Genomic DNA, 25,465 nt, shown 5'->3' with positions numbered 1-25,465 from the left:
TTGTTCGTTTGACTGAATCCCTTATGATCTGATGGCCCTGTTCGTAACATGGCAGACCGTAATGCTTTTTTTCGCGCGCTTAATATGTAGTGTAGAAATAAAATAAACAGACCTATTCAAATCATTATTTTCCCGACCTAAACCAGATTTTTAACAATAATTTATGGCGGTCATAGAAATAGAACCAAAAGTATTCAGCATTTAAGGCACCCTTATAGATAAAAAGGTTCCCGACCACTGCACTAAAGGGTCAAATCTCTCAGAATTTGCTTTTTAGTGAAGTGATTTTGGGTCATTACAGAAATTGCTTTTTAGTGAATTGATTTTGGAATACCACATAAATTGCTTTTTGGTGAATTAATTTTGGGACACCATGGCGATTCGCAACGCTGTTAGCTTCGTTGCTTATTGACTGAGAAATAATTTTTATAGATAAAATCGTAGTAAATGTAAAAAATTTGGCCATGTATACTGGAAGTCGTAATCTGTGTCAAAGTTTTTCAAACTTTCAGTGTAGGATATACTTTACGCTAGAAACAATACAACTATTAAAGTAATGTCCCATTTGTTTCTATTTGTAGATGTTCCAGTGTTATTATGCAAAATCCAAGTCCTAAAGCTGATCTAATAGAAGATATTTTCTTGTATTGTCACATCTTTAAAGTACACAACTCGTAGTTCATCGCATGAACTTTGTTGTCCCTAGGTGAGAGCGAAGTGATAACTTATTAGGTATATACACTTTGTCCACACACACACGCACATTTATATATGTATACATACATATATGTCGCAGTGAATGCAATAACCGTTGGTATATAAGCCGATACATTGCCCCAGTTAGGAATACAGCCAAGCTGTTTAAAACTTCTCAAAACACTTGGCAAGCGTGCTTAAATAGTTTGACAAATATATAGCGATTGAATTTTTCGCCAAATAATCTTGGAAAAAAATACACATTAAACGAGCTTACACAATCCTCAATGTAATCATTTATGTTACTATCTTACCTCTAAATTCTATGATATTTAATTTTGTGCGTTTATCCTTTTCAATATGTTATTATTATCATTATGCGTCATTCGTCTTGTTTGCATTCCTTTATTTCATAATTGTGTCAGTTTACTATGCTGCGTCATTCTTTGCTGGGTTGTGTATTTGGGTACTGTTGGCTGTTGCTCATATTCGTTATCTATTTACCGCTCTTTTTTGTTACAGAAACTATGCTGTAATTTGTTGATTGAAGCTAAGGAAACGTACTCCGTCTTTTATTGTTAGTTACTTTACTCGACAAGTTATTTGCATGTATTCTGCTGTCTATTTGCGCTTTTCACAACACCGCTTGCACAACTTGCAGTCAAAATATAAACGGCCCGCATGATTTAATTTAAGCCATAATTTTGTAACATATTTAGAAAATATGATTTTGTCCTATTTACAGTGGGTAATATCGCGTCTTCAACTTGTGATACTGACATACTTCACATGTTTTGTTGTAAATTTTGATTTTATGATACTCGCTTATAAAATTATTTTGTCTTTGTCAACTTTTATATTCCATCTTGTCCCGCCGTTCCAAACTGTTGTAAACCGTGGACTATATGAAATACATGCAGAAATCTTCACGTGCTGATAACAAATTATTAACCAACGGCTGTTGTAGATCGTTGGTGTGTAATCTTGTGGACCGACGGGGCAAATAATTAATAGTGAGCAGTGTTCCCTCTAAGGTGCGCAACTGCGCAATTGCGCAGCCACACCAGACAAGTTGCGCAGTAAAAATTGCCTTTGCGCACTTAAATCATTCTCATACTAAAACCAAAAATCTTCACTTTTTTGTCACAAAGTTGAAGCATTTCGCATTGGCTATCTTTTCATTGATGTTTGTAGCTTAAAGCAAGTAAATAACTCCAATTCGCCTTGACCATTGTGATGTAATAAATTACTTTGTCTAATCGGTTTTCATCATCCATGCTGTGTATGTTTTTTATCTTTCGTAGAATTAAATGTCTACTCAGGAAAATCAAGAAAAAAATAGTTTAGAACAGAACCCAACACAGCAGTGGAGTGTTTGACAATAGTTCGGGATCTTGAAACCGAAATTTATTTTCAGGACGTAATTTTTTTACACAAATACAGTTTCAACACGACTTAGGTGCAGGTACAGCTGTGGGGTCAATAATGGCGCCCTCACAAATTGATAAATGCAAATGAGCGGATAGTTTGTGATTCTTGATTGTGTGCCAAAGCCGTCACGCATCCTATTTTAAAAAATTAGACACCTTGTCAATTTAACCCAAATATTCGGATATTTTCTCACGCGACCGCTATGTTGCCATATGCTTGAACATATTTAACTCGATTGCAGTTGCACATGCAAGTTTATTGAAAATATTTGTTTCATCCTTTGTGACGTCATCTTTAAAATTTTCAAGCATCGCCACAATACAAAAAACATTGATCTGTCGCGGGGCCCTGTCAACGCAGCTTTAAAATATTCTTGCGCACCACAAAAACATTATTGCGCACTACAAAAAATATTTGCGCAGTAGAAAATTTTCTTAGAGGGAACACTGATAGTGAGTACACTCGACGAGGGTATTCCCTGTAACATATAGTTTGGAAAAAATGTCCACTGAACCAGTGGTTCTTAACCGCCGATCCGCGTCGACTTTCTAGCCGGTCCGCAAATTATATTACAATTCATAATTACAAATCCAAGATGTTGAAGGCTTGTCAGAAAATTCGACAGTTGCGTAATTTGCAGCATTGTGACATAACATAGGGTTACAGGTGTTCTTTGAACATGAAGAAGTAAAAAACGTTTTTCAAACAAGTTTAACTTAATATAAACGACTGTTCAATAATAAAAAAACTAACGTGCTTGTAAAACTCAGTGTAAACCACGATTATAGAGCTCCACTTGGTGGAAATAAGTTACTTTTTCATTAGGTAAAAAACATGGGATGCTGAAAAAGAGAAAATACTAGATAATACACATGGTTTTTACGGTTACATGCTGGGCACATCGTTCTGCTGTGCAACAAACGTCAGGAAAAACATAAAATAAATAGGTTGAATTTTAATTGAGACTTGTTCCTTGGTATTTAGGCATCTCTGCTGTCATCAGGTTGTGCATTTGGAGCAGTTCTGGTTGCCTGTTATAAACCATTCAAAATAAATATTCACATATAAGTTAAGCAGGTCATTTAAAATTGCATGATGCGCCAACTTTATATTGCTTCATTTTTGTTTTCACTTTTTGTTAAACTACATAGATATAGTTTAGGTTGTTAAGGTGTTTTCAGTAGTAATGCACTGAATGTTTATTTCCACGCTAGTGCCTTAGGTATTACTAGAAGTGATTCGATCAAAAAATTGTTACGGCTTCAGTAAAAATAACTCTGGAAGTTTAAAAGTTAAGTTAGCAAAGCGCTCTATGACCGATTAAAATAACAGCCCCAAACTACAAATGTCCCAGCAGGGTCATAACAGGAATTGTCTTACTTACGGGTATTAGTAAGTTGTTTTTTCTTGCAACTTTATTTGGGTCCTCCTCTTGTTTTTCCTTGTATACAAGTTTTAAAATTTTATGTGAACATTCCTTAAGTAAGCGAGAACACTCATCGCCTGCCATTTCGTTCTGACTTAATCCAACAAATTCGATCTAATATAAAAACTCAGCGTTATTATATTGAGCTGGATACATACAAGTATTGCAAAAAATGCTAAAGCCCGCAATATAAAAAGGGTGCCACACAAGTAATTAAAAACATATTGTAGTAGCAAAACGGCCCTCTATGAGTTTATATTATCCAAAATAGGCAAAAATAAGCCATTTCTAAGAATATTTGACCATTGAAACCTTAGAAACCACCAGAAACCCTATACTAATAAAATTTAGATATTTTCAAGAAAGGTCACCAATGAGGTTGTCGTTTACATAACACGGAAGAAACGTGGCTCTGTAGGGTAACGACTAGCCTTCTATCATTTTGCTAAATATCATTGTTCTAAATAGTGTTTTGGAACCTATGATTCCTACCTAAACTTTTTTTGTAACAAGCCATTATATTCGGTAATCTATGCCATCGCTGGTTCTACAGGGGTGAATCCATGTTGTTGTTTTTTTGAGGGGGGGTAGGCACACAGTTTTGAGATATGACGATCCAAGGTTCGTCACAATTTGACGTCAAAGTTGAGTTAACCTAAAGAGCGTGCTGTTCTCCAACGAATTGATGTTTAGTTAGTGGTCAACTGAAGTTATGTTAAATACGTTAAAAGTTATTGCGTAAATAAATAGCCTATTGGCTCCACATCTGCACCGAAGTTTTGCATTTTAACACAAACATTTTGCACAAGTCGCATTTTCTAGAGTGTGAACTAATAATAATAAATCTATTCAGCGCTACGGTTGACACCAAGAAAGAGTAAAAATATTTGTAGCTGAAAACAATACTTTGAAATGGGCAAAATTTAAAGTAAATGAAAAAACAGTTATTGTGAAACATGCACGAAGGACAATTTTTGCATTTAGGTCACGCAGTTAAATTTAGCAAAAACTTGTCCCTGCATTTTTGCCGAATTATGCTTATTACTTATTAGGTACACATTTAACGCCATCCGAGGCATTGTATTGGAACATGAATAATTTATCAGACAAATTTATTTTAATAGCTTATAGAGCTGCCAATTCCAGTTCCTTTCGTATAAAACCTTAACCATTGGAAGGCCGCATTTTTTTATTTATTTTAGTGTATTGAGTCAAGATACAACAACTGAGGGAGAAACCGTGCTTCCAAGGGTTTAGTCTTATTGAGAATGACTTGCCGTCCAAAACTAATGTGTTGTTATCCGTGTACGCTTTCCTAATATTTTGCATAATTACTTTAAACCTATATCTGTTGCGACCAAAGGAGCAGTCTTAAGTAAACCCACAACATACGCACTTTTACTTCTCACAACGAACCACGTATAACTTAATTAGAATGAAAATTACACGTATGTTGATGTTGACGATTTATCTATCACCAATTTTTTTATTTAAAAATTCTGCACAAGCCTGTTCTACTTTTGTACGTTTATGTCATGTATTTAAATTTAAAGAAACGTATTACGTTTTGTTATTGATGTATAAGGATAGCAATCGTGTAGATTTTGTGGAATAGTTTATATTTCAAGATGGGAAAATACAATACAATAATAGATCTTATTGTTGTCTTTACCGGTTGGTTTAAGTTGCTGATAGCAGCGCTTAAGACATCCAATTGGTCGACGTGTTTAAGACATTCATCAATCCACAAAACTTCCACTTTCGAAATACATCCGGAAAGAAGTTGAATTCCTCGTAAACCAAGGTCATTGTAGGCTAAACTTAGCCATTTTAACTAAAGTTGTAAGCGTATTAGCTAAAGAGAAGTCTTTGATTAAGGCTTACTTAACGTAGTTAGGTAATTTAGGCACATTTTTTATGGATTTTTAATACAGTTTTATAAAATATCTCTATGTCTTTAAAATTGTATATTAAACAGTTTTATTAGTTCATGGTTTGCACTGGTAGCTATATGTTGTGCCTAACAATGTGTACTGGCTTTAGAACAAGCTTTTTGTACATTGATTTTTTATAAAATGTCTTTTTATGCCACACCATGAATAAAATCCAATACAAGACATTCAAAAATATGGTCAAAATCGATGTGTAGACAAAATATTTAAAAAACACGCCAGAAATTATTTCAATGGATATGATTCTGAGCATACAATGCCAAGCCTGAACTAAACAATAAACTAACTTGGTTTTGCAGGCCATTCATCGCAGCGGTGAACATTTCCAAGTCAGAACCAGACACAGCGCAGTCGTCCAACCACAATCCCCCAACGTTAAACAAACATCGCGACAACGAATCCAAGCCTTCCTTTCCGAGTTTGTTTTGACCAAGAGCTAGTAAGTTGATCTGGCACAAAATAGCACAGCGTTAAGGAATAAGCAAGTATAAGAATTAGTGACACACTTTTCAGAACAGGACCATTATACAAAACACCGAAACTCACACCATTGAATGATAAGTGACTACCAATATGCTGGAAATCATTTTGCACCTCCTTACATGCAACAATACATGCACTTTTGCTCTTACAAAAATGCGTGCAATTTACTTTAATATTTGCATGGAAATAAATAAAAAAATCTGCTAAAAAAACGGTAGACATGCAGGGTTGCTGACTTTTGCTGACTAAGGTTGCAGGGTTTTTATACCTTTAGGCGTCGTAGGAAAAAAGTTTTTAGCCATTGTTTTTTGTTTTGTTTGTTTTTTTGCATGCTGAAACATAATAACGATTGGCAATTGAATGGTAGTATATGCATAAACACGAGTATACCTTGCATACCTAAACGATATCACTATTAAATGTTATTCTCTAGCAAATTAATTCCTAAATAACACGCAAGACGGACAAACAAAATTCTAACCTCCATTGCTACTACGTACGTTTTTTACGTTTTAATTCGACATGAAACTGACCGGTTCCTCCATAGCCGCCAGTGAATTGGTAAAATGGTCAAACTGATCTCCTGGTACGATACCACATGCTCCGAAGCCGAACACTCTTATGTTGTGAACGCAACTTGAGATGAAGGCAAGACCGGCAGATCCAAATCGGTTCAAGCTCAAGTTGAGTAGGTGCAACTTACAAAAGACAAACGGACTTAACCTTTTGTAAGTGAGGAGACATATCTCAGGTCCAAAGAAACTAATAACTGTTTAGACAGAGTTTTTTTGTGGCTTTACACAGTGCAAAAATATGTATTTAAAGTATTTATATCATAACTTCACTTTATGGCAGGGGTCGGCAACCTTTTCCTAGTCGCTCAGAAAGGTCCCTGCGGGCCGCACAAAATTTTAACTAAGAATTGTGTTATTGAAATGTTAAAACAACTGTGAATCAGCCGGGCCTTGGACATTTTTTACACTTAAAACGTGTTTAATTATGCATTAACAGGGGCGGTAAAGTGTTGACGCAAAGCGCAAAAGTGTAATAAAACAACTTTTAGGGAACGCGATAACATTTCAAGTTAATCTAGCTGAGTGTTTGTTAACCGTTTTAAGTCAAGGCGCACCTGGCGAGCGAAGCAAGCGCGATTTTTTTTTAGGTAAACCGGTATTTCTTTTAAAATTCTTGTAAGCTTTTATTACATTTCCGAAAATAATCAATCAAAAATGTTGAAAAAATATATGTCCAATATTTTTTAATATGTGTTCCGCGACGCACTTGGCAGCCTTCCACGGCGCAACGGTAAAGAAGCGCTTATCTAGTTGAAAAAGCAGCAGCAAAGCGTCAACAAACCATACGTAGAATGATCATTAACAAGTAAAACTCATAGTTAAAAACATGAGTAAAGACAGGATCAGACGTTTTGTTTAAAGGAAAATATATTTCGCCAAAGTGGCATCATCAGTTCCTTAATTCGAATTCATTCTTTACTCATGTTTTTAACTATGAGTTTTACTTGTTAATATACGCGTCAGCGGAGCAGTGATCGACTGGCTAAAACCTGCCGCCGATGGTTTTCGATTCTATAAAGATACACCCTATTGTAGAATGATCATATCACGCTGTTTAAACATATGAGACTATCTACGAAAATATGTTATCTTATTAATTATTATTTACTTAACATTGTGTCATAAAGGGGATGGAAGCACTGCAAAATACGGAATATTTTTTCTAATTTAACGAGAACTACAAGCTACTATCTTACTCGATGATCCATGTTTGCGATCGCGCAGGTCAAAACTTCCAAGTCGGCTCCGACTATTCCACAGTCGATCAAGCGAAGAGCGTTGATCTTATGAACGCATCGGGAAAGGCATTCTAGCTCGATTGCAGATAGCTTGTTTCGACTAAGATGCAACTCGATCAGCTGCAAAATGTGTCCGGATTAATTATCACGAAAGTGGAGTGATCTATTGTTTACATTTATTTGTACTACTGGCATTGTATTTTGGACGAATACAACTTTATTTATTATAGTTTTTCCTGTGTTCACTGTTAACTTAGGTCGGTGATCTTCTTGTTTTAATATTTACAATTTCGTTTTGTGACAGATAAAATTTTATTAAAGATTTTTTTTAGTTTGGAAAAGTTATAATTGTTAAAAAAGAGTGTAGTGAATTTATACCTGAAAATTGTTTTGAGTTTGTTAAAACTTTTATCAAAGCGGTTAGTTTAAGTCAGCTAATTATACAGTGTAGCTCATGGGTCGGAAACCTGTGGCCGTTGATAACGACATACGGCTCTTTTAATAACTGCTCGAACATAAACTTTCCGAAGCATAATCGTTACGAATAAACTTTTTCTGTAGTTTTTTTAACATAACAATTTATTGGTAAAAATCAACAATCAACAAAACAATTTCTTTGTAATAACCGTGCTTAAAAAAACAGACGGTATTTCGGTCGCTTGAACTTGATATGAAACGAAAAACAACAAACGGAATATACCAGTTGATCGTGAAAACCTTGAATGTGCTTTCAGATATCATGCCATACACTGCAGAGATTGCAGGCCTATACTGCTGTAATTATTATGTTTGCCCCCACTTGTGCATGTGAAAATTCATTCTTAAAATTATAAAACATTAAAATCAACCTGCGATCTCATTTACCGGATGGATTGGCCTTAATGCCTTTATGAAGCTAAACGTCTCAGCAGGATTAGAAAGCAGGTTGTTATTGAGATTATATCCAGATATTTACCGTCTAAACTTGTTGGGTTTGGTCACAATCAGGGCTGCGGAGTCGGAGTCGGGACTCGGGACTCGAGGAGTCGGTTTGTTTTTGCCGGAGTCGGACTCGGGATTCGGGACTCGAGTAAGACGTTGCAAAACTACCCGAGTCCCGAGTTCGAAATGCGCATGCGCAGTACCAAATTTTAAAACCGAAACGGACGCCAAATGGAAATTGTAAAGGCGAAACAGCATATGTTGGAATATTTTCCAACCATGTATTTTGAGTGAATGAATTATACGACACCCCTATAAGTGGATTGCTGAATATCCGCGTTATTTTAGTTACGTAAATTGGTGAAATACAGGCTGTAGAGTCCGGGCCGGACTCGGGACTCGACAAAATCGCACATTTGACCGGAGTCGGACTCGGGACTCGGGAGTCGGAATCGGGTTAATTTTTTTGGCCGGAGTCGGACTCGGGGGTCGGACTCGGGTTATTTTTAACCGACTCCGCAGCCCTGGTCACAATACACATGTGATTTATATCAAGTTTAAATAATTATTATATAACTCTAACAGAAATACAATAAAAAATGTAGCTTTTTTGGCTGACTAGCCAAAACCGTTGCAGACCCCTGTACCTGGTGCTTTTTAAGACCATATGCAGGTTGTCTAACTTATTTAACATAAGCAAGATTCGACTTTTTTGTGAATCACCTTTCTGTTATATCTTCTACTTATTTTGTACTTACCGGGAAGGTGCGATGAGCAATGCTGTCACACAAAATATTAAAAGCTTCAATGGAAAAAGTTGGACATTGAACCAGTTCTAGACGGTCGACTCTGTTTATACATTTCGCAAGAAGTGTCATGCACGTTTGGTCCATTGCGTTCCGACTTAAATCCAGAAATGCAATCTACATAAGTAATAATAAAGTTTGGTAATTTGGTATCTCTAGTTGATTGCTTATAGGTTAATGGAAAACGGAATAAAACAAGTCAGTATTGATTTTACTGTTTCGTCTACTAAAGTATTTCTTAACTTTTGTACCATACATCCCCTCGGCGCACCGGTTAAGAAACGCTGATCAAATTATTTGGCATTTTCACAAAGAAAGTTAAAAAGAACAACAAATTAAATACTTATAATACCTACAACTAACTTTAAAACCAAATTGCTTTAACAAACATAACTGCCAATATTACGATATTTTTTAAGTTTGTTGAACAACTCGTGGCCCTGTTTCTATTCTTACGATATGAGTGTATAAAAGGTTTCTATTGAACTTTAGCTAATTTTTGAAAAACGTTTATATAAAAACGAAGCAACCGATAGGCTAACAAATAAAGTATTTTAGTAACAATGTAAAATCAAGAAGTAGGCTATGGACGTTATTAGCTGAAGGACAGGTAGTATAGCGTGTTGAAATATAAAATCAAATTTATAGGTTCAGACATACTTGTTAATATATATTATAGGGTGTTGTGTTTAACAAGGTTTTTGCTTTGTAAACAGATTTTTGCTTTGTAAACTTTCAATTTTTCGTTACCGGGTTCTCTCTTTCTAAAAGTTTTTCTGCAACGAACGCAAACTTGTCCGGTGTCATGGTACATGATTGTAGAGCCAGCTCATCCAAGTCAAGAATGTAAGGAGCCAGTAACTCGATGTCGAAATTTGCTTTTGAGACGTGGAACTTTTTAATCTGTTAAAAATATTTTGTTGTATAGGAGGTATGAACTAACATATTGGCGAAAAACTCCAAAAACGTTTACAATATGCAATACCTTTAATAAGAGTGACCTATATTTTTTATGTTTTTCGGCTGTATTTCATGCCTAATGATACTTTTCAGCAATCTTATTAACTTTAAATCGACTTTGATTTAATATTTACGTGTTGAGTGTACAAACCTTGTGATTTGTAGCAACAATTTTCCTCAGAAAATGCTGGAGGGATTTTGCGGGAAAACTTGCCGCCTCGCAATACGCCCCGATATTTATCGTGATCGGGTGGTTAGTGTTGCACAGAACATAGCAAAGACTGTCTGCCTGACTCGGAAGAATGGTTCGCGATAGCAAAATCATTCCGGGTAAACGCTGAGCCAAGTAGCTCGTGAAATCCTTGTCGCGCAAGTCTTGGGCTAAAGCGCAAATCCTAAACAACCTATAATCGTCAGGGCGATTTTGAAACAAATCCCATTCCACCCTTGACTCAATGGTTGTGAGCTTCGAAAGGGGCATTGGGAATTCCCTTACGCATGTTTTTGCGTAGTCCCTTGCCATTTCCACAACAAGATTTTTCAGATGCATTCGTCTAAGAGAAATATCATCTGCGGAACGAAGGAAGATGGGTTTGATTTTCTGCTGTACTTTTGGGTTCAGCATTCCGAACACAAAGCGAAGCACCATTTCCCATTGGGATTCCTTCAGTTTTGGTAGGAGATCACAAAATTGTTCAATGCTGGTGGTGAAGAGAACCCGAAGCGCCGCAAAGAATTCCTGCCAGAGCAGATGCGAGAAGTAGTAAGTTTTATCCCCCTCGAGAATGCGCAGATGAGGAGTGCACGATGAGACTTGGATGGTGATAAAATCCTCCAGACCATACACTTCAAGATCGCTATCTGCCAAATCCCTGGCGTCGAATGTCACCTTCTTGTTCAACATTCCCTGAAAGGCAAGGTGGGCAATTTTGGCAAGAACATTTATATCGCGCTCGAATTTTTCAGATCGAACACAGTTGCCGAGAAACGACATGAACACATCGGCAATGGAAAATAGGTATTCGTCGTCATCCATATTCAAGATATAAGGCACCACAGTTTTGGCAAAAACCGGAATAAAACACAACGCCCTTGCTGACGAGTTGTGACTGAGCACGAATTTGACCCGTTTGAATTGCTCCTCGGTTTGACAAATTCTCCTGAAAAGTAATTCCTGCGACGCTTCGTTTAACCCAAGCACGTTGACAGTAAACAAGGGCTTGTATTGCGGATGCAGCAGATGATAAGCAGTTGGCCTTGAAATCAAAAGCTTGTGCGCATTTCGAAGAAGACGGCCTGACATAATGTTCTTGAAAATCACGTCGGGCGTTGCGTGGTCAAATAGGCCAAGTGCAGGAGCAACGGTGGCAGCGTTCAAACGCCGCGCTTCATCTAAGCCATCCATGATAATGTAAACGTTGGCTGAGTTGTTTAAAATCTTTAGCAACTCTGCATCGCTTTCTGCAGTGTGCTCCCATTCCGGATGACCAGAGTGTGTCAGAAAATGTAGGACGCTGATGCGGCTTCCAAAATTAAAATCTCTTAAGTTCAAATGGAAAACGTAGGAATGGTTAAAATTCTCTAAAGATTCAGCAATTAGCTTCAAATGCTGCTTGCCTAGTGTAGTCTTACCAATGCCCGCAATGCCAATAATGCCAACCCTTTTTCCGTGCTGTTGTATAAAGACCTCCTTCGCCTCTTGCGTGACGATTTGAGACTCAGTTTGCCTGACGGCGTCCAAATATGCTTCCTGGTATAGTTGGTGCAAAGCTATAACTTCGGTTTCATTTTGATCGAATGTGTCGTAATGTCTTGTGCTCGCTCCGCCGAACTCCTCGCCTGTTTGTCGATTTTCACGAATTATTTCGAGAGGCACCGTTTCCAGACTTTCGATAATGGATCTAGTCCTTTTTATCGTAGCTTGTTTGAGTTTCCAATCTAATGAAAGCAAAACCAATAAAGTTGAGTAAAAGTGGTGACCAAGAAACTTTACATACAGTGACATATAGTTCCTAAAATTTACCACACTACTTCACCATATAGCATCTATATATTGACACACACTCGCAATGTAATACACTAATGTTGCTGGAATTAATTTGCTGAGATATCTAGAGATTGGCCTGGCAGGGCCTGGCAGGGCAAGGCGGCCACAAAACACAACAGCGCAAGTTGTAACCAATTTTTGTTTGTTGCCGTGTACAATTTGCCAAAAAATTGGTGCGTCTCTAAGCCCAACAAGTTAAGACTGTCGCAGTTACAGTATCAGCAAATAGCATAAACATTTGAGTCATATATAGTCTAATGGAAACAAGGCTTTGCGTGTGACAAGCTGGGTGTAAATTAAATTGTTAAATGAGATTGTACACTATATACGAACAGGATTTAGCAGCCAACGAATTTATGGCCGTTTCTCGACAAGCTTTCACTGAGCCTGCGTAGTTCAGTTTGTACAGCGACAATTCCGGTTTGACCGGAAGTCGGGAGTTCGAACCTTACTACAGGTTATAGTTGTTTTTTCTAGACAGGAAAATCCTAAATAAGGCGACTTGTTTCGGAGGGCTTTCCGGTGGCACCATGTGTACAAGCATGTTACATTGTTACACATACATTTTGCAGGACCGGTTGGTTGCGGATCAAATGGTATTTTATGAATGGATGTTCCATGACTTGTGCTTGTCAAACATTGCCTCGGAGAATTGAATATTAAGAAAAACCTAATGAAATTTTCGGCGAACAATATTAGTCTTTCATATGCGCTGTGCTTTATTAGTCCTTAATGAGTATTTTCATGTACTACATCATTCACTTTAATAAAAAGTGGAGCGAAAGAAATCTTAGGCTATTTCACGCAATGGTAAACATTTATAAAGCAATATTAAATTTAACCCAGTGTTTCCAATACTTTTGAAATATTTTGTACGGCCCTTGCATTTAAGCCAATGGTTCTTAACCTTTGGCAACCTGTTGAATCCCTATGTTATTCTGCAAGCGTTCGTCGAACCCCAAATTTACGCTCAGTATCCGTTTCTTTATCCTAGCAGCTAAAACTGGGCATATTCAAATTATAAACTTGCATTTATATAGGTTAAATTGACAACTTTCAATTTATATCGTTGCATGACACCTTGGCACATAAAAGAGATTGGAATTTAGCTTGAAATAACAGCATTTATGTTTCAAAGGACATTTAGCTGTCTTCGATCGAACCCTGGTTAAGAACCACTGCTGTAAGGGCTGACCATCGCCGCCCGAATATAAAAATTAGTGTCGAACGTTATTAATATTTCGATAACATTTTAACTGTACTTCATAATATGTCGCGGGGCCGAAATTTATTAACCAGGCGGCCGAATCTTGACCCGACTTAAGTTAAAACCACTCTTAATATATTATTATTGGACGATGCAACAATGACCTAAATAAGTAAAGTATGTCTGAACAACTTAACATAGGTTGCATACCCATTTTTATAAACAGTTTAATAAGCAACTCACGCAAAATAGTACGAACAGTTATAATAAATGTCTGATCCAATAGAAAAATATTTTTTTATATTTGTAGGATAACAAAAGATTTCTAGTCATGTTATATGTCTTTGTGAGATAACATTCCTAGGTGGAATAACATAACTAGAAGTCTTTGGTTCAATCTCATATAAAGCGTATAGTGTACTACGTAGGCCTACCCAGTTCGTCAACGCAGAACCCTTTTTCACCAGTTTTGTCAACAACGTGGAAGTGCTGTGTGACGTCAGAAGCCACATAAACGGTATTGCCCTGAACTGGAAAGGTTTGGATAACCTGAACAACATAATAAAATATTTGTTTATAGCCTTATTTGTCTATTTCTAAATCTGTAAAACAAGTGGAATTGTTTTAACGACAAACTGTATAACAGTGTTGGCAAGCTTTCGCTCAACTGTCGCACGGGCGGGCGATAAAAACACTTATAAAGTCACAACCAGAGAGACGACTGGTCTCCGACTATAACCGTACGTTAGGTGTATTGGTTTCATAAGGAAGAATATGGCGAGGAGGTACAATTTTCAGAATTTTGACCGGCTATAGTTATATTTGGAAGTCTGCAAAACCTCAAAATCAGAAGACAAAGGAATGTACATAAATATTTTTCGACGCCTTCGACGCGTTTCATCATACCCCAATTCTTTTGGCTGCCTATATGATATTTGGTGATATTGTCTATTGTCGATCGCCATACATTTAGGTGTGCCTTCAAATTGTTTTAGTTCTGTTGGTGTGCCGCAAGTGGAAAAAGGTTGCTAGGCAGTGGGCTATAGTATACTAATGTTAGTATTGTATTTAGAAATAACACAGCATTGAGCACATGCTTACTATGGAGCAGGGGCGGGCAACATACGGCCCGCGGGCAGGGTCCGGCCCGCGACGGGATTTTGAGCGGCCCGCAGACAGTTTCCGGTTGTTGCCCGCGGTCACATTCTGCTACAAATAATAGTGATTGCTAGTTATTCTTTAGTTCTTTGTTTTCTTTGTGTTTTTAAATTCTTTGTTTTGTGTCAACATTATATTCAGAATTTACAATAAATGTTTTCCCATGGATTTGCTAAGAAACGTAAATTTGACGAAGAATGTCGCGAATTTAACAAGGATTGGATGCAAAAATATTTTTTCACTCAAGTCGGCAATAATCAGAATTTTCTTTCGAATGACAAAATCTGCCTGATTCCGAATGGTGAAAACAAACGATTACGGTTGCGAATCAATCATAAAGAATGTTTGGATGTTATAAGATGAATATATGTCGCTACTAAATACATGATTAGTATTGATGCTTTTAGTAGCGAAATATTGTTATCTTATAACATTCAAATATACTGATTTTTGGTTTCCCAAGTTTATTTTTTACGTCGGGAAAGAAAGCAGAATGTTTGATGTGCAATAAAAGTGTTGCCGTGTTTAAATAGTACAACTTTAGCCGCAATTATGCGCCAAAACATGCAAGCTTTGGCAGTACCTAATCCGGCCCGCCAAGTACTTTATTTTCCCATATCTGGCCCGCCGACCGAAGAAGTTGCCCGCCCCTGCTATGTAGTGCAGAAGTTCACCCACTTCGAGAGGCCCCAAACTAAAAATGGTAGTGAATGTATCAAAAGATTTAACCCAGACATAACTTAGAAACGTCTCGGTGAGCGGTGACAAACTTTAACTTCGTTGTTTAAATGTATACTTTTTAAACATTTTATGATAACAACTGCAGCAATCAGGCGCTGACCTATTTTGTGACAATTAAAAGTTGGTCTAATTACATTAGACTTAGAGCATGGCGGCCAAGAGCTCAGAGTGAATCCCGAAAAAAGCGTTTGTTTGATTCAAAATCGAGAAAAGGTGTAATAAAAATAATTTAGAGCAACTTTTTTTTACACAACCTTGACTTGTATGTATGGCGTTGTGGTACCCCTTAGAAATAATAAATTGAAAAGACAAAACTTGTGTTTGTAGAGTTGCATGACATAACTTTGGTCCATCTAATCAAAATGTTTAAACTTATTACCGCGTGTAGAATATTTCTGAAGAACCTTAGCTTACATCACTACGTCAACAACGTGTCAGTGGATAAACTAACATTTATTAAAATAATATAAATTTCCTTCGTTCATTGTACAACTATAAAAAGCCTTCTTTCATTGTATAACTAAAATTACGTCTTTAAATACATTAGGTCGAAAACGTAAACGTAAAGACTGCAATATTTATCACGTTTGAATGGATTTTCTAATCGCCCGCATGGATGAGGTCATTGACCCAAAACTAATTTGCAACTTTAAGTAAATAAATCCAAATAATTTAGCTATATGAGCGAGTTTTATTTCGACCTTTGCGCAAATCTTGGAACATGGCACTCTTGTACAAAGACCATGGTGATTTAGTATTTATAAATGTTAGCGGTTCGGGCGAATCACTTACTTCTTTTAAAAACTGGATAATAGGCTACACAAAGTAGCATAGCCATAGTAAATTTACAAGAACCTTTTTAAAAAAATGATAAAAGTTTTAGCATACATTGTCAAGTGTTAATGGTTTACCTTAATTTACAAACGTGTGACGGCATAACGATATTATGGCATAATTATATATTTACCGAATTAATGTTTAGTCTCCATATGTGGCCACTCGCTAAGTTCTTGTGCAAAAATGCACATATTTCTTTCAATTTATAACGAATTTTGATGATATCATAACTTCGATTTATGAACTTGGTCAATAGAAACAGTTTGAAACTTGCAGCTTACAAAGAGGCAAAGAAGAGGTCATTATGACGTCATAGACACGATTTTTGTGAGTTTCTGGGATTTAATTCCTATTAAATTAGCCAATAATATCTGTTACAAGTTTGCTTTATGATTAGACCTTTTCTTTTTGATTTACTGGCCTGTTTTGTTGTTTCAGGTGAATTTATCGGCATACCTTGTCATTATTAATGCATGTAAAACGCTAGTATTGCCACTCAGGGTAAATATGGCCTTTGATAGAGAGCGACCCTCATCTATCTGGTGAGTTTCAAATTAGCTGCTGGTTATTTTGTTTAACCGCAGATACAATTTTGTAGGTTTTTCAAACTCAGGTGACTCCAACGCATTAAAACAATAAGGATAACAAACAAAATAATTTAATATAATGCTAATTTTAGCAGTGTTGTAATGACTTAAGTCAATGACTTGACTTAAGTGCACTTAAGTCACTGTTTTCAAATGACTTGACTTGACTTAAGTCATATGGGCAAAATGACTTGACTTGACTTAAGTCTTTTGGACAAATGACTTGACTTGACTTAAGTCTTTTGGACAAATGACGTGGGTTAAAATGAAATGTTTTGTTTAAGTCTTTTTTTAATAAAATTGAGGTATTTATCCAAAGTTTGCACATAAAACAAATCGCTTGCTATATGTTGCGTTTTTCTTTTATTCTTTACTTCAGTTCATGATCGCACTAGTTTTAAAATTCTTATAATTTAACGTTTTATTTTTATAACAAGGACGTGACTTGAAGTTGACTTGATCTAATTATGACTTGACTGGGAATTGACTTGGCATTTATTCAAAAAGACTTGACTTGGACTTAAGTTTGTTTATAAATGACTCGACTGGGACTTAAGTCGTTTTGAAACGACTTGTTTACAACACTGAATTTTAGTACGCAAAGGTATTGGGCATTTTTCATACGAGAGGTTTAGCACGAAAAAAGATTCACCCAAATGGAGTTTAACCGGGGGTCCAAATGTACAAAATGTTGGATATAATTTTTGTTTAATCAACAAGAAAAAAAAAACAGAAACACACGTGGCCACTCCCCCAAAGTGTTTTTATGCCTAAAACATCGAAAAATAAAAGTTGCAACTTAAACGATATAAAACGGACAACTTAACGAGATAAGGCGTTTTGGGCTTTGTGCGAATCGATACAACGTTCTAGCTTTTGTATTGAGAACACCTGTCCAATCAAAAAATTTAACTCAATAAACGAACTGTGTGGTGTCCATAAGATTGCTTTTTATGACGTCACATTTAGATATTCTTTGTGATGTCACACTTTGACATAACCTTGTGACGTCACGGTATGATGTAACTATTTGACATCACGGTATGACGTAACTGTGTGACGTCATCTCTAAAAAAATGTTTTTCGCAGAGTATACAACACCACAAATGAACCTAAGGAATCACTAGTTTAATAGGGGTTCCTTTTAAGTTTACACTAAAATTAAGCATTTTGTAGCCAATCAGTAAAAAGAATCTTTGTTTAATGTTTACATTTGGGAGTAAACTTAGAACAATCACTTACTGGGTCAACGCTGCTTCCTTCGCTCGCCGACGCCACATCGTTTTGCTTGGATTGCTGATTTCCCATTGAACAGGGCAAGGCAATCAATCCCTTAAAGGAACTTAAAAACTACGTTTGGACTTGCTGTCGTACAAATAAACGGTGGTCTGTAAGTTTCCAAAAAAAAATAAAATAAAAATAAACGGTGGTCTGTAAGTTTCCTTTAAATAGTTCATTTCTTAGCCTTATTACTGCAACAACACTCGTCTGTCTTAACTAGTCCCTGCAGAGTGTAGCCTATAGCAATGTTTCTTAATCAGGTGAATGGTTCACCCCAGGGTGAATAATTTTTTTGCAGGGCTGAACCAACTAAAAGGGTTGAATAAGGGTGAACCGTAAGAAATAGATGAGATAGCTTGCGAGCAGAGCGGATATTCCGGGTGTTAATTTTGGTAGACGAGATAGTTTTATCATATCATGAGACAAGGGTGAATGAAATCTGAAGATAGATGCTAGGCGTGAACAAAACTAAAACAGTTTAAGAAGCACTGGCCTATAGAATGCAACGCATATTGCTTAAAGCCTTAGGCTAAATATAACTGCTTTGCGACTAAAGTGGTGAAATAGTGAAATTTATATGTTGCACCAACGGTTTTGATGGTTTAAAGTTTCCTAAATCACTAAAAATATATTTAGATCCGAATATAGCCAGATAAAATGAGTCGCATAAAAGTATTTTCACCACAGTTCGTCGATGCAAGGTATAAATCATAACCGCTTAATCTATTTTGTTTTAATTATAAGAGAGTTCTTCCGACAATAACACAAAATCGTGCAGTAGCGGCCATTAGAAGGCTGCAGCCGGTTTTCACGTTTTCACGTTATTCGCGCCTTGTTTTCTTTTTTCGCCTCGTTTTGCCACCTTTTTTTTTTCGTCGTTTTTCTTCACTGTATATATACCTCTGCAAGGTTACAAATTTATATGCCCTGATGAAGATTACCTGGATAGGTTATCGAAACGTCGGTACAGAATAAATTATTGTCGGAAGAACCCTCTTTATAATTAATATAATGCCTGGCAGCAACAGTATATTCATCTATTTTGTTTTGTTAATAACAAATCCAAATAAAAACATGGCCTAACGAAGCGTCAGAAAACAAGTAACTACCAAAAGCGAGGGTAGACAGGCTTTTGTTGTTAAATGTCTGTAAAGCCACAGCAACACGTGGGCTAGACAGGGATTATGTCATTCACCAAATATGCATGGTAAGCAAACTACCCTTTCCTGTTCATTGTGGAGCTACAGTAAGTCCATGCACCTACGTGTTCATTTTGAATTAGGCGATGAGAAATAATGCGTTTCTACGGGGGTATGCGGATTTAATATTACCGAAGCATGTATTATGCTTATGGTACGATTATACCAAAGTATATGTTGAAAATAAGATTTGTTGTGTCTTTCGCGGACGATACGCCTCTTGAAAGAGCAAAATATCTGTACTTAAATACTTTTCTTCGTTTCTATCGCTGAAATTTTAGGCCTAAGCTGCACAAAAAGTAAACTTAAAACGCACTGCCTGCTCGCAGACACGTTACCTAAATCTATGCCGTAACTGCCGAAAAAGCTGATGAATTCAAACAGAAAATGACGTACAATGAAGTAACTAAGAGATAAGGTTGTTGCCAATAAACTAAAAAAAGTATCGATTAGCGTAGCATAACATTACCAACACCAGCCGATAAAGAATCAATAGGCTACTAGGCTAGCTTCGAATTAGCAGATACTCTGAACTAAGAAAGTAGGATAGCAATGGCACAAATTTTCTGTCCCGTCCACTGATGTGGATATGTTGATTGATAGCAAATTAACCCCCTAAAACCACGAAATTTAGCCCCAGGAGTAAATTTACCCCATGTTAAGAAAGGCTGCTCTATATAACTTTTTTGCCTATCAAGAATCAGAACAAAGCGTATATCCATTAAAATAGCACCAAGCAACGAGAAATTATGTTACCTTAACGTGTACTTTGTTTGTAGTTTGGTAAAACTTTATAATAAATCTACTATTTTACAACGTTTGCAATTTATTCACGACTGCAAACTCTGTCAAAAATGTTTATGCCAAGTGGTAACAACACGCATACATTTAGCCACAACAATCGTGACATGTTTTCAAACTTAACACGAGAAATGTTTTGACGAATCGTAATGAATATGCACGGCATGGCACTTTCTTATTTACTTCTCAACAATAACCTTGCCAATGGCCCTGTAATGTTAAATACTTCCTTTCGCTGACTACTTTCAAGGGGAACTACTTTACGTCTGATAGCAGTCGCTTTGCCACATGTATATTTTTACCCACTCCAGCTCGATCTCGTGAACAGCGTCACGAAATGTGTGGGTTGATTAACACGAAGGGAGCAGCATCAGTGAACATGAGTATTCGACGTTTGTAATGGCTACAATGAATGAAGCCTAGAAACGTCACGCCTGAACGATATTCCATTTCAGTGTCAAGACGTAACGACAAAGGGCGTTACAAGTATTCTCGCAGAGAGGTCTATGTAAAAAATGCCCGAATTAGACATATATTAGACAAAGTATTTCAAAAGACTGTTGTTATAAAAAACTTAACAAGTTGTTTAAAACCCCTTACAAAATTCTAAATTACTACTTTTTCAGTTAATAGAACAATCAAATTATGCCAAGTGCCTAAAGTTGCTTAGATATGATATTACGTACTGTCTAATCATCAACAACGCAACTAAAACAATCCCTTTCACATAAAGTAAATCTCAGGGGCATACTCGAACCAATAAGTTTCTCACGTAAGCGCACTTGGGAGTAATTGAACTACATAAATGATGATTCGCTTCGTTGGACCGTGACTACAACAGGGCTCAACACTAAAAGCTGCACATTGTGCGCACAATATGCACCTAATAGTGCACATGACAATTCCAAGTCACGAACTTTCGATTTCAAAGAGTAGGATGTCATTATTTTGCCACATCCAATAATTTACATGGATGCATACAAAGTTAGTGGTGGAGTAATAATTAGGGCCCGCAAAAGTCAATAAAGTTACAATTTTTTAAGGACCTCGTATGTCCACGAATCAAAGAATAAAGTTGTTTTTAGCACCTAGGGGACTGTTTCTAAGAAGTTTATAGGTTAAAATAAAGTTAAAATTTACAATAAAGTTAAAATTTTTTAATAAAGTCAAAATTTGTCAAATTCTGTTTTTTGCCATTTTTTGTGTTTCTTGAGAGTAATTTTTGTAAAAATCGTCGTGGAAGCATTGTAAGTCAGGAACTGCGACACAACTAAACCATATTAAGCCATAAAAGCAGGAAAAATGTCACAATTCCCACTTGGATCAGCAGTAACTTTTATCGCAAATTGCCAATTTTTTTATTTATTGTTTCGTATTTGTTACGTGCTTAATTAGCACCACAAAATTATCACCGGTTGCTAATTACGCCGACTGTAAATTCTAACATTCATTATTAATTTTGCGCCTTTGTTCTTAAATGTAGGGCTAGGAATTAGGTTTTCGCATTTCGAGACATGTACAATTAATTGTAAGCACGTAACAGTATTTAAATAATTCATAAAACACTTTTATCTTCATAAACGCGGTCTTTTCGAAGGTCAACAGTTTGGATTTTAGGAATAGCCTACTGACATTTTGTAATACAAAAATGCCTAAGCAAGCTAAATCTATCGCCAAAAAAACCGACGCACTTTTTATAATCCATAAAACACCTTGACTTTGCGACAAAATGTTACGTTTGGGTCTGAAATCGACGAAATATTATGTTTTTGAGTAACTGGCATCAATTCAAGGAAGAACTGTGGCCTCTAGAAACAAGCAATTTCATTAGGTTAAAATAAAGTTAAAATTTATTAAAAATAAAGTTAAAAATTTTTTTTTTTTTTTTAGGTTAAAATAAAAATGGCCCTAGTAATAATATTATACTCGCATAAAAGAATGATATGACGTAACAACTGTCAGTAACAGACAACAAAAAGTATACTAATTAAGAGCAAGGTTGAAAGCCATTGGGATAGACTTCGCCTGTAAATGTCACAACGCTATCTGAGGGTTTCCAAGACAAATATTTGATGAACATGAATTTTATTTTATATTAAATATGACATCACAAATACTTCATAACGGAACGTAACACAAATACATAAGTAAACTTTAGGATATTTACTGTTCTCCGTCAAACTCGTGCACATAACTGCAATTAAATGGAGTATGAATATATTTAAGGAAGAAAAAGCGTTCGCTCGAAGCTCAAACAATTTTGCGTTTGTTAGATTTATATTGCCAAACTTTTTTTTTTCAAAGGATACCTTTTGTTCTGACGTAGCCTACTAATTACATATCGAACGAAATGATTTGGGCAAATATGTTGTGAGCTGTTTACCCCAGCTATATGGTTTACAAAAAACATTTAAGTTTGTTCCAAACGAAACATAGCGTTAAAAGTGCTAAATAAGTTAAAGAGGTGTTAGTTAACGCCTGAAAACTGCATTGAGAAAATTTAATTAGCAAAATGTGCAGTTTTGAATTTATGCAGCTAGCCTACGATACATATAAAATGCGTAAAAAAAACATCTTTCAGGAACACGATAACTTTTATCGTTTATTCATATGGTCTAAACTGGCAAAAATTGTGATTTGAATTGGGCCTTCACACTTTATTTTTTAGAGAATGCCATAGAACTCCTGGCGACTTTGAATTAAAAAGTTTTTTCCTAATCAATAACAAAAACATAAAAAGTCACGTATAATTTGCTTGAAACCCAAAACATTCTGCATTTACCTTGTTAAAACAGGCCAAAATACTATCAAATTGGATCACTATCGGTAATGTAGCAGCCGTGTACTGCTCTCGACCTATTTTCCTTTCGTATCACGATCCGTCAATATACAATTTCCGTTCTCTTGCGCGCAAGAGTTGTATTCTAACGAGTTTCGTTCATGGCCTCATCAGTATGTAAACGAAATTATTTTTCAGTAGCCGTGTAAGTTCCCACAGCTTAGCAACGTGTGAACTCATTTCCTCTTTGAAAATGCGATTTATGATTTATAGTCAATGCATTTTTGGTTTAAGATGAATGTCCAATTTAAACTTAACTATATTACAAATTCGTTTTTTTCCATTTGCGGGATTACCTAAGTTGCAGTTTGCTAATTGTTACATAGACAACACTGTCACTTGCAAATCGCCACATTTCTGCATTCTGTGTACTGTTTGATGACAGCTGATCTAGTCGTTTTCATTCATTGTTTAGTAGCTGTGTGATGCATGCTTTTACTTACAAAGGCTGGGAAAATAAGATTTTAAAATATATTATGTGAATCTTATTGTATGCACTATGCATGTCTACTTACTTTATGCAGCTGTAATGGAGACTTAGAATAGGCCTATATGTTACACAAATCAACCTTAATATAACCAGACCAATGAACACCCAATAACCCCCCAAAACTAAATAAACAAATCTATGGTGTCGTCAACCCATTTCAGCTTATTCTTTGACACCTTCCCACTCTTTGCAAATGCATTGCTCAGTTTTCCAGTCAATGACGAGGCTGCTAGTACACCAGGTTGATATAGCAGCAGTAACAAGGTATTTTTATAAGTTGTTTATTGAACGAAATTGTCTGCTGACTAGTTAAAAAAAAGATGCCCAAAAATCGGACTATACAACATTTTTATCTAACCCGAAAGTACATCACTAATTATTCTAAGATTTTCAGCCCTAACCCTTATTAGTAGGGACGGGGATAACAAACCGGAGCCCAAATTAGCGGCGCCGTTTAAACTTGGGAATTAGAAAATGTAGGCACCTAAACGGCCGATCGTCCCACACCCTCTTTCTTCGCATACTGCTTTAGGAGTGATTTTGGCCAGATTAGGTCTATGCTTTTGCGGGTATTGTTGCACATTTGGCTTTTATGCAGTTGATATTTAGTTTTAATACTACGGTAGCATAGAATTTAAAGCGCTGGTTTACTACAACCTAGCACAGGGGTCGGTAACCTACGCCGCCTCTTTAACAAATTAGACACAAGTCCATTTCACATATTTTAACTACGAAAAATTTTACCATCATTCTACGTCCGGCTTGTTTACATTTTGATGCTATGTTTTCCCCTTGATCAGCGCTTCTTTACCGTTGCGCCGTGGAAGGCCGCCATGTGCGTCACGGAAAACGTATTCACAAAGTTGGACATATATGTTTTAACTTTTTTTTTCGGCAAAGTAATAAAAACTTGTAAGAAATGCCGCTCGCCAGGTGTGCCTTGATTTAAAAACGTTAACAAACACCGACCTAAAACTTTAAATATTTTCGCGTTCCCTTAAAAGTAGTTTTATTACACTTTTCAGGAGTAGTGTGGATGACGACGTGTGAACTCTAAACGCTCATTTTCGCGCTTTGCGCCAATACTTTACTGCCTCCTTACACGTTTTTAAGTGCAAAAACGATCCGAGGCCCGGCTGATTCACAGTTGTTCTAACATGAAAATACCAAGATTTTTAGTTATCATTTTGTGCGGCCGGCAGAAATCTTTAAGTTTGGTTTTGGCCCGCGACTAGAAAAAAGGTTGTTGATCCCTGACCTAGCATATTTTTATCGAGGGAGTTGATATATTGCCAAAATTGTTTGGGTTGGTCACGTAATATTGTATAAGGAATATTTTTTACCACATATTTATTTGTTGTTCGCATTTTTATTTTTAAATCGGTTCGTTACTTTTCAAGTGGTAGGATTCTAGACCAAGGGCGACTTTTCTGCTTTAGGTCTTGTGTGTTAGGAGACTTGGACTACTAGGTTTATTTTGGCTTTTTACATTTTCGTTTCTCTAAACTGGATCATTTTTTTCTTCAAATTAGATTAGAATTACCTCATCCTTCAAAACCAAAATTGCATTGAGCAAGAAAGGACTCTTGTAAGAATGTGAACTTTTGTGTGCTAATAAATTTGCATTTTTAAGCATGGCGTCCTTAAAGCCTAATAGATGATCTAGAAAAATGTCGAAGTTTTTTTCAATTCCCTTTTAATCAGAGCATACAAGCAACTTACAATCCAGATTATAGAATAGGCCGCATATTGCTCAAATTCATTGAATTGGAAGAAAAATTAGAAGTATC

The 25,465-nt window shown here is 36.3% G+C and overlaps 1 protein-coding gene across 1 annotated transcript; it reads right to left on the bottom strand.

The window, feature by feature from the left end:
• Positions 1 to 1,318: 1,318 nt before the first annotated feature.
• LOC146145148 (NACHT, LRR and PYD domains-containing protein 3-like) lies at positions 1,319 to 18,447 on the bottom strand. Its single transcript, XM_083389771.1, has 11 exons — positions 18,308 to 18,447; positions 14,177 to 14,291; positions 10,640 to 12,426; positions 10,279 to 10,431; positions 9,481 to 9,645; positions 7,760 to 7,921; positions 6,522 to 6,686; positions 5,793 to 5,954; positions 5,226 to 5,387; positions 3,512 to 3,667; positions 1,319 to 3,158 (listed from the first exon to the last, which is right to left on the bottom strand). Exons 1-11 carry the CDS (start codon positions 18,371 to 18,373, stop codon positions 3,108 to 3,110), a joined length of 3,144 nt encoding a protein of 1,047 aa, XP_083245897.1. The 5' UTR covers positions 18,374 to 18,447; the 3' UTR covers positions 1,319 to 3,107.
• Positions 18,448 to 25,465: the final 7,018 nt, after the last annotated feature.

The sequence above is a fragment of the Ascidiella aspersa genome, chromosome 5 (genome assembly GCF_963924565.1).
Source record: "Ascidiella aspersa chromosome 5, kaAscAspe10.2, whole genome shotgun sequence".
Lineage (NCBI taxonomy): Eukaryota > Metazoa > Chordata > Ascidiacea > Phlebobranchia > Ascidiidae > Ascidiella > Ascidiella aspersa.
This window is presented reverse-complemented; position numbering and strand designations above follow the sequence as displayed.

Coding starts and splice junctions, on each gene's coding strand:
- LOC146145148 (XM_083389771.1), bottom strand. CDS start 18,373: ATGGGAAATCAGCAATCCAAGCAAAACGATGTGGCGTCGGCGAGCGAA. Junction 9,646..10,278: donor TTTTAGAAAGAGAGAACCCG/GTAACGAAAAAT, acceptor TTACTTATGTAG/ATTGCATTTCTGGATTTAAG. Junction 5,955..6,521: donor TGGCGGCTATGGAGGAACCG/GTCAGTTTCATG, acceptor ATTTTGTGCCAG/ATCAACTTACTAGCTCTTGG.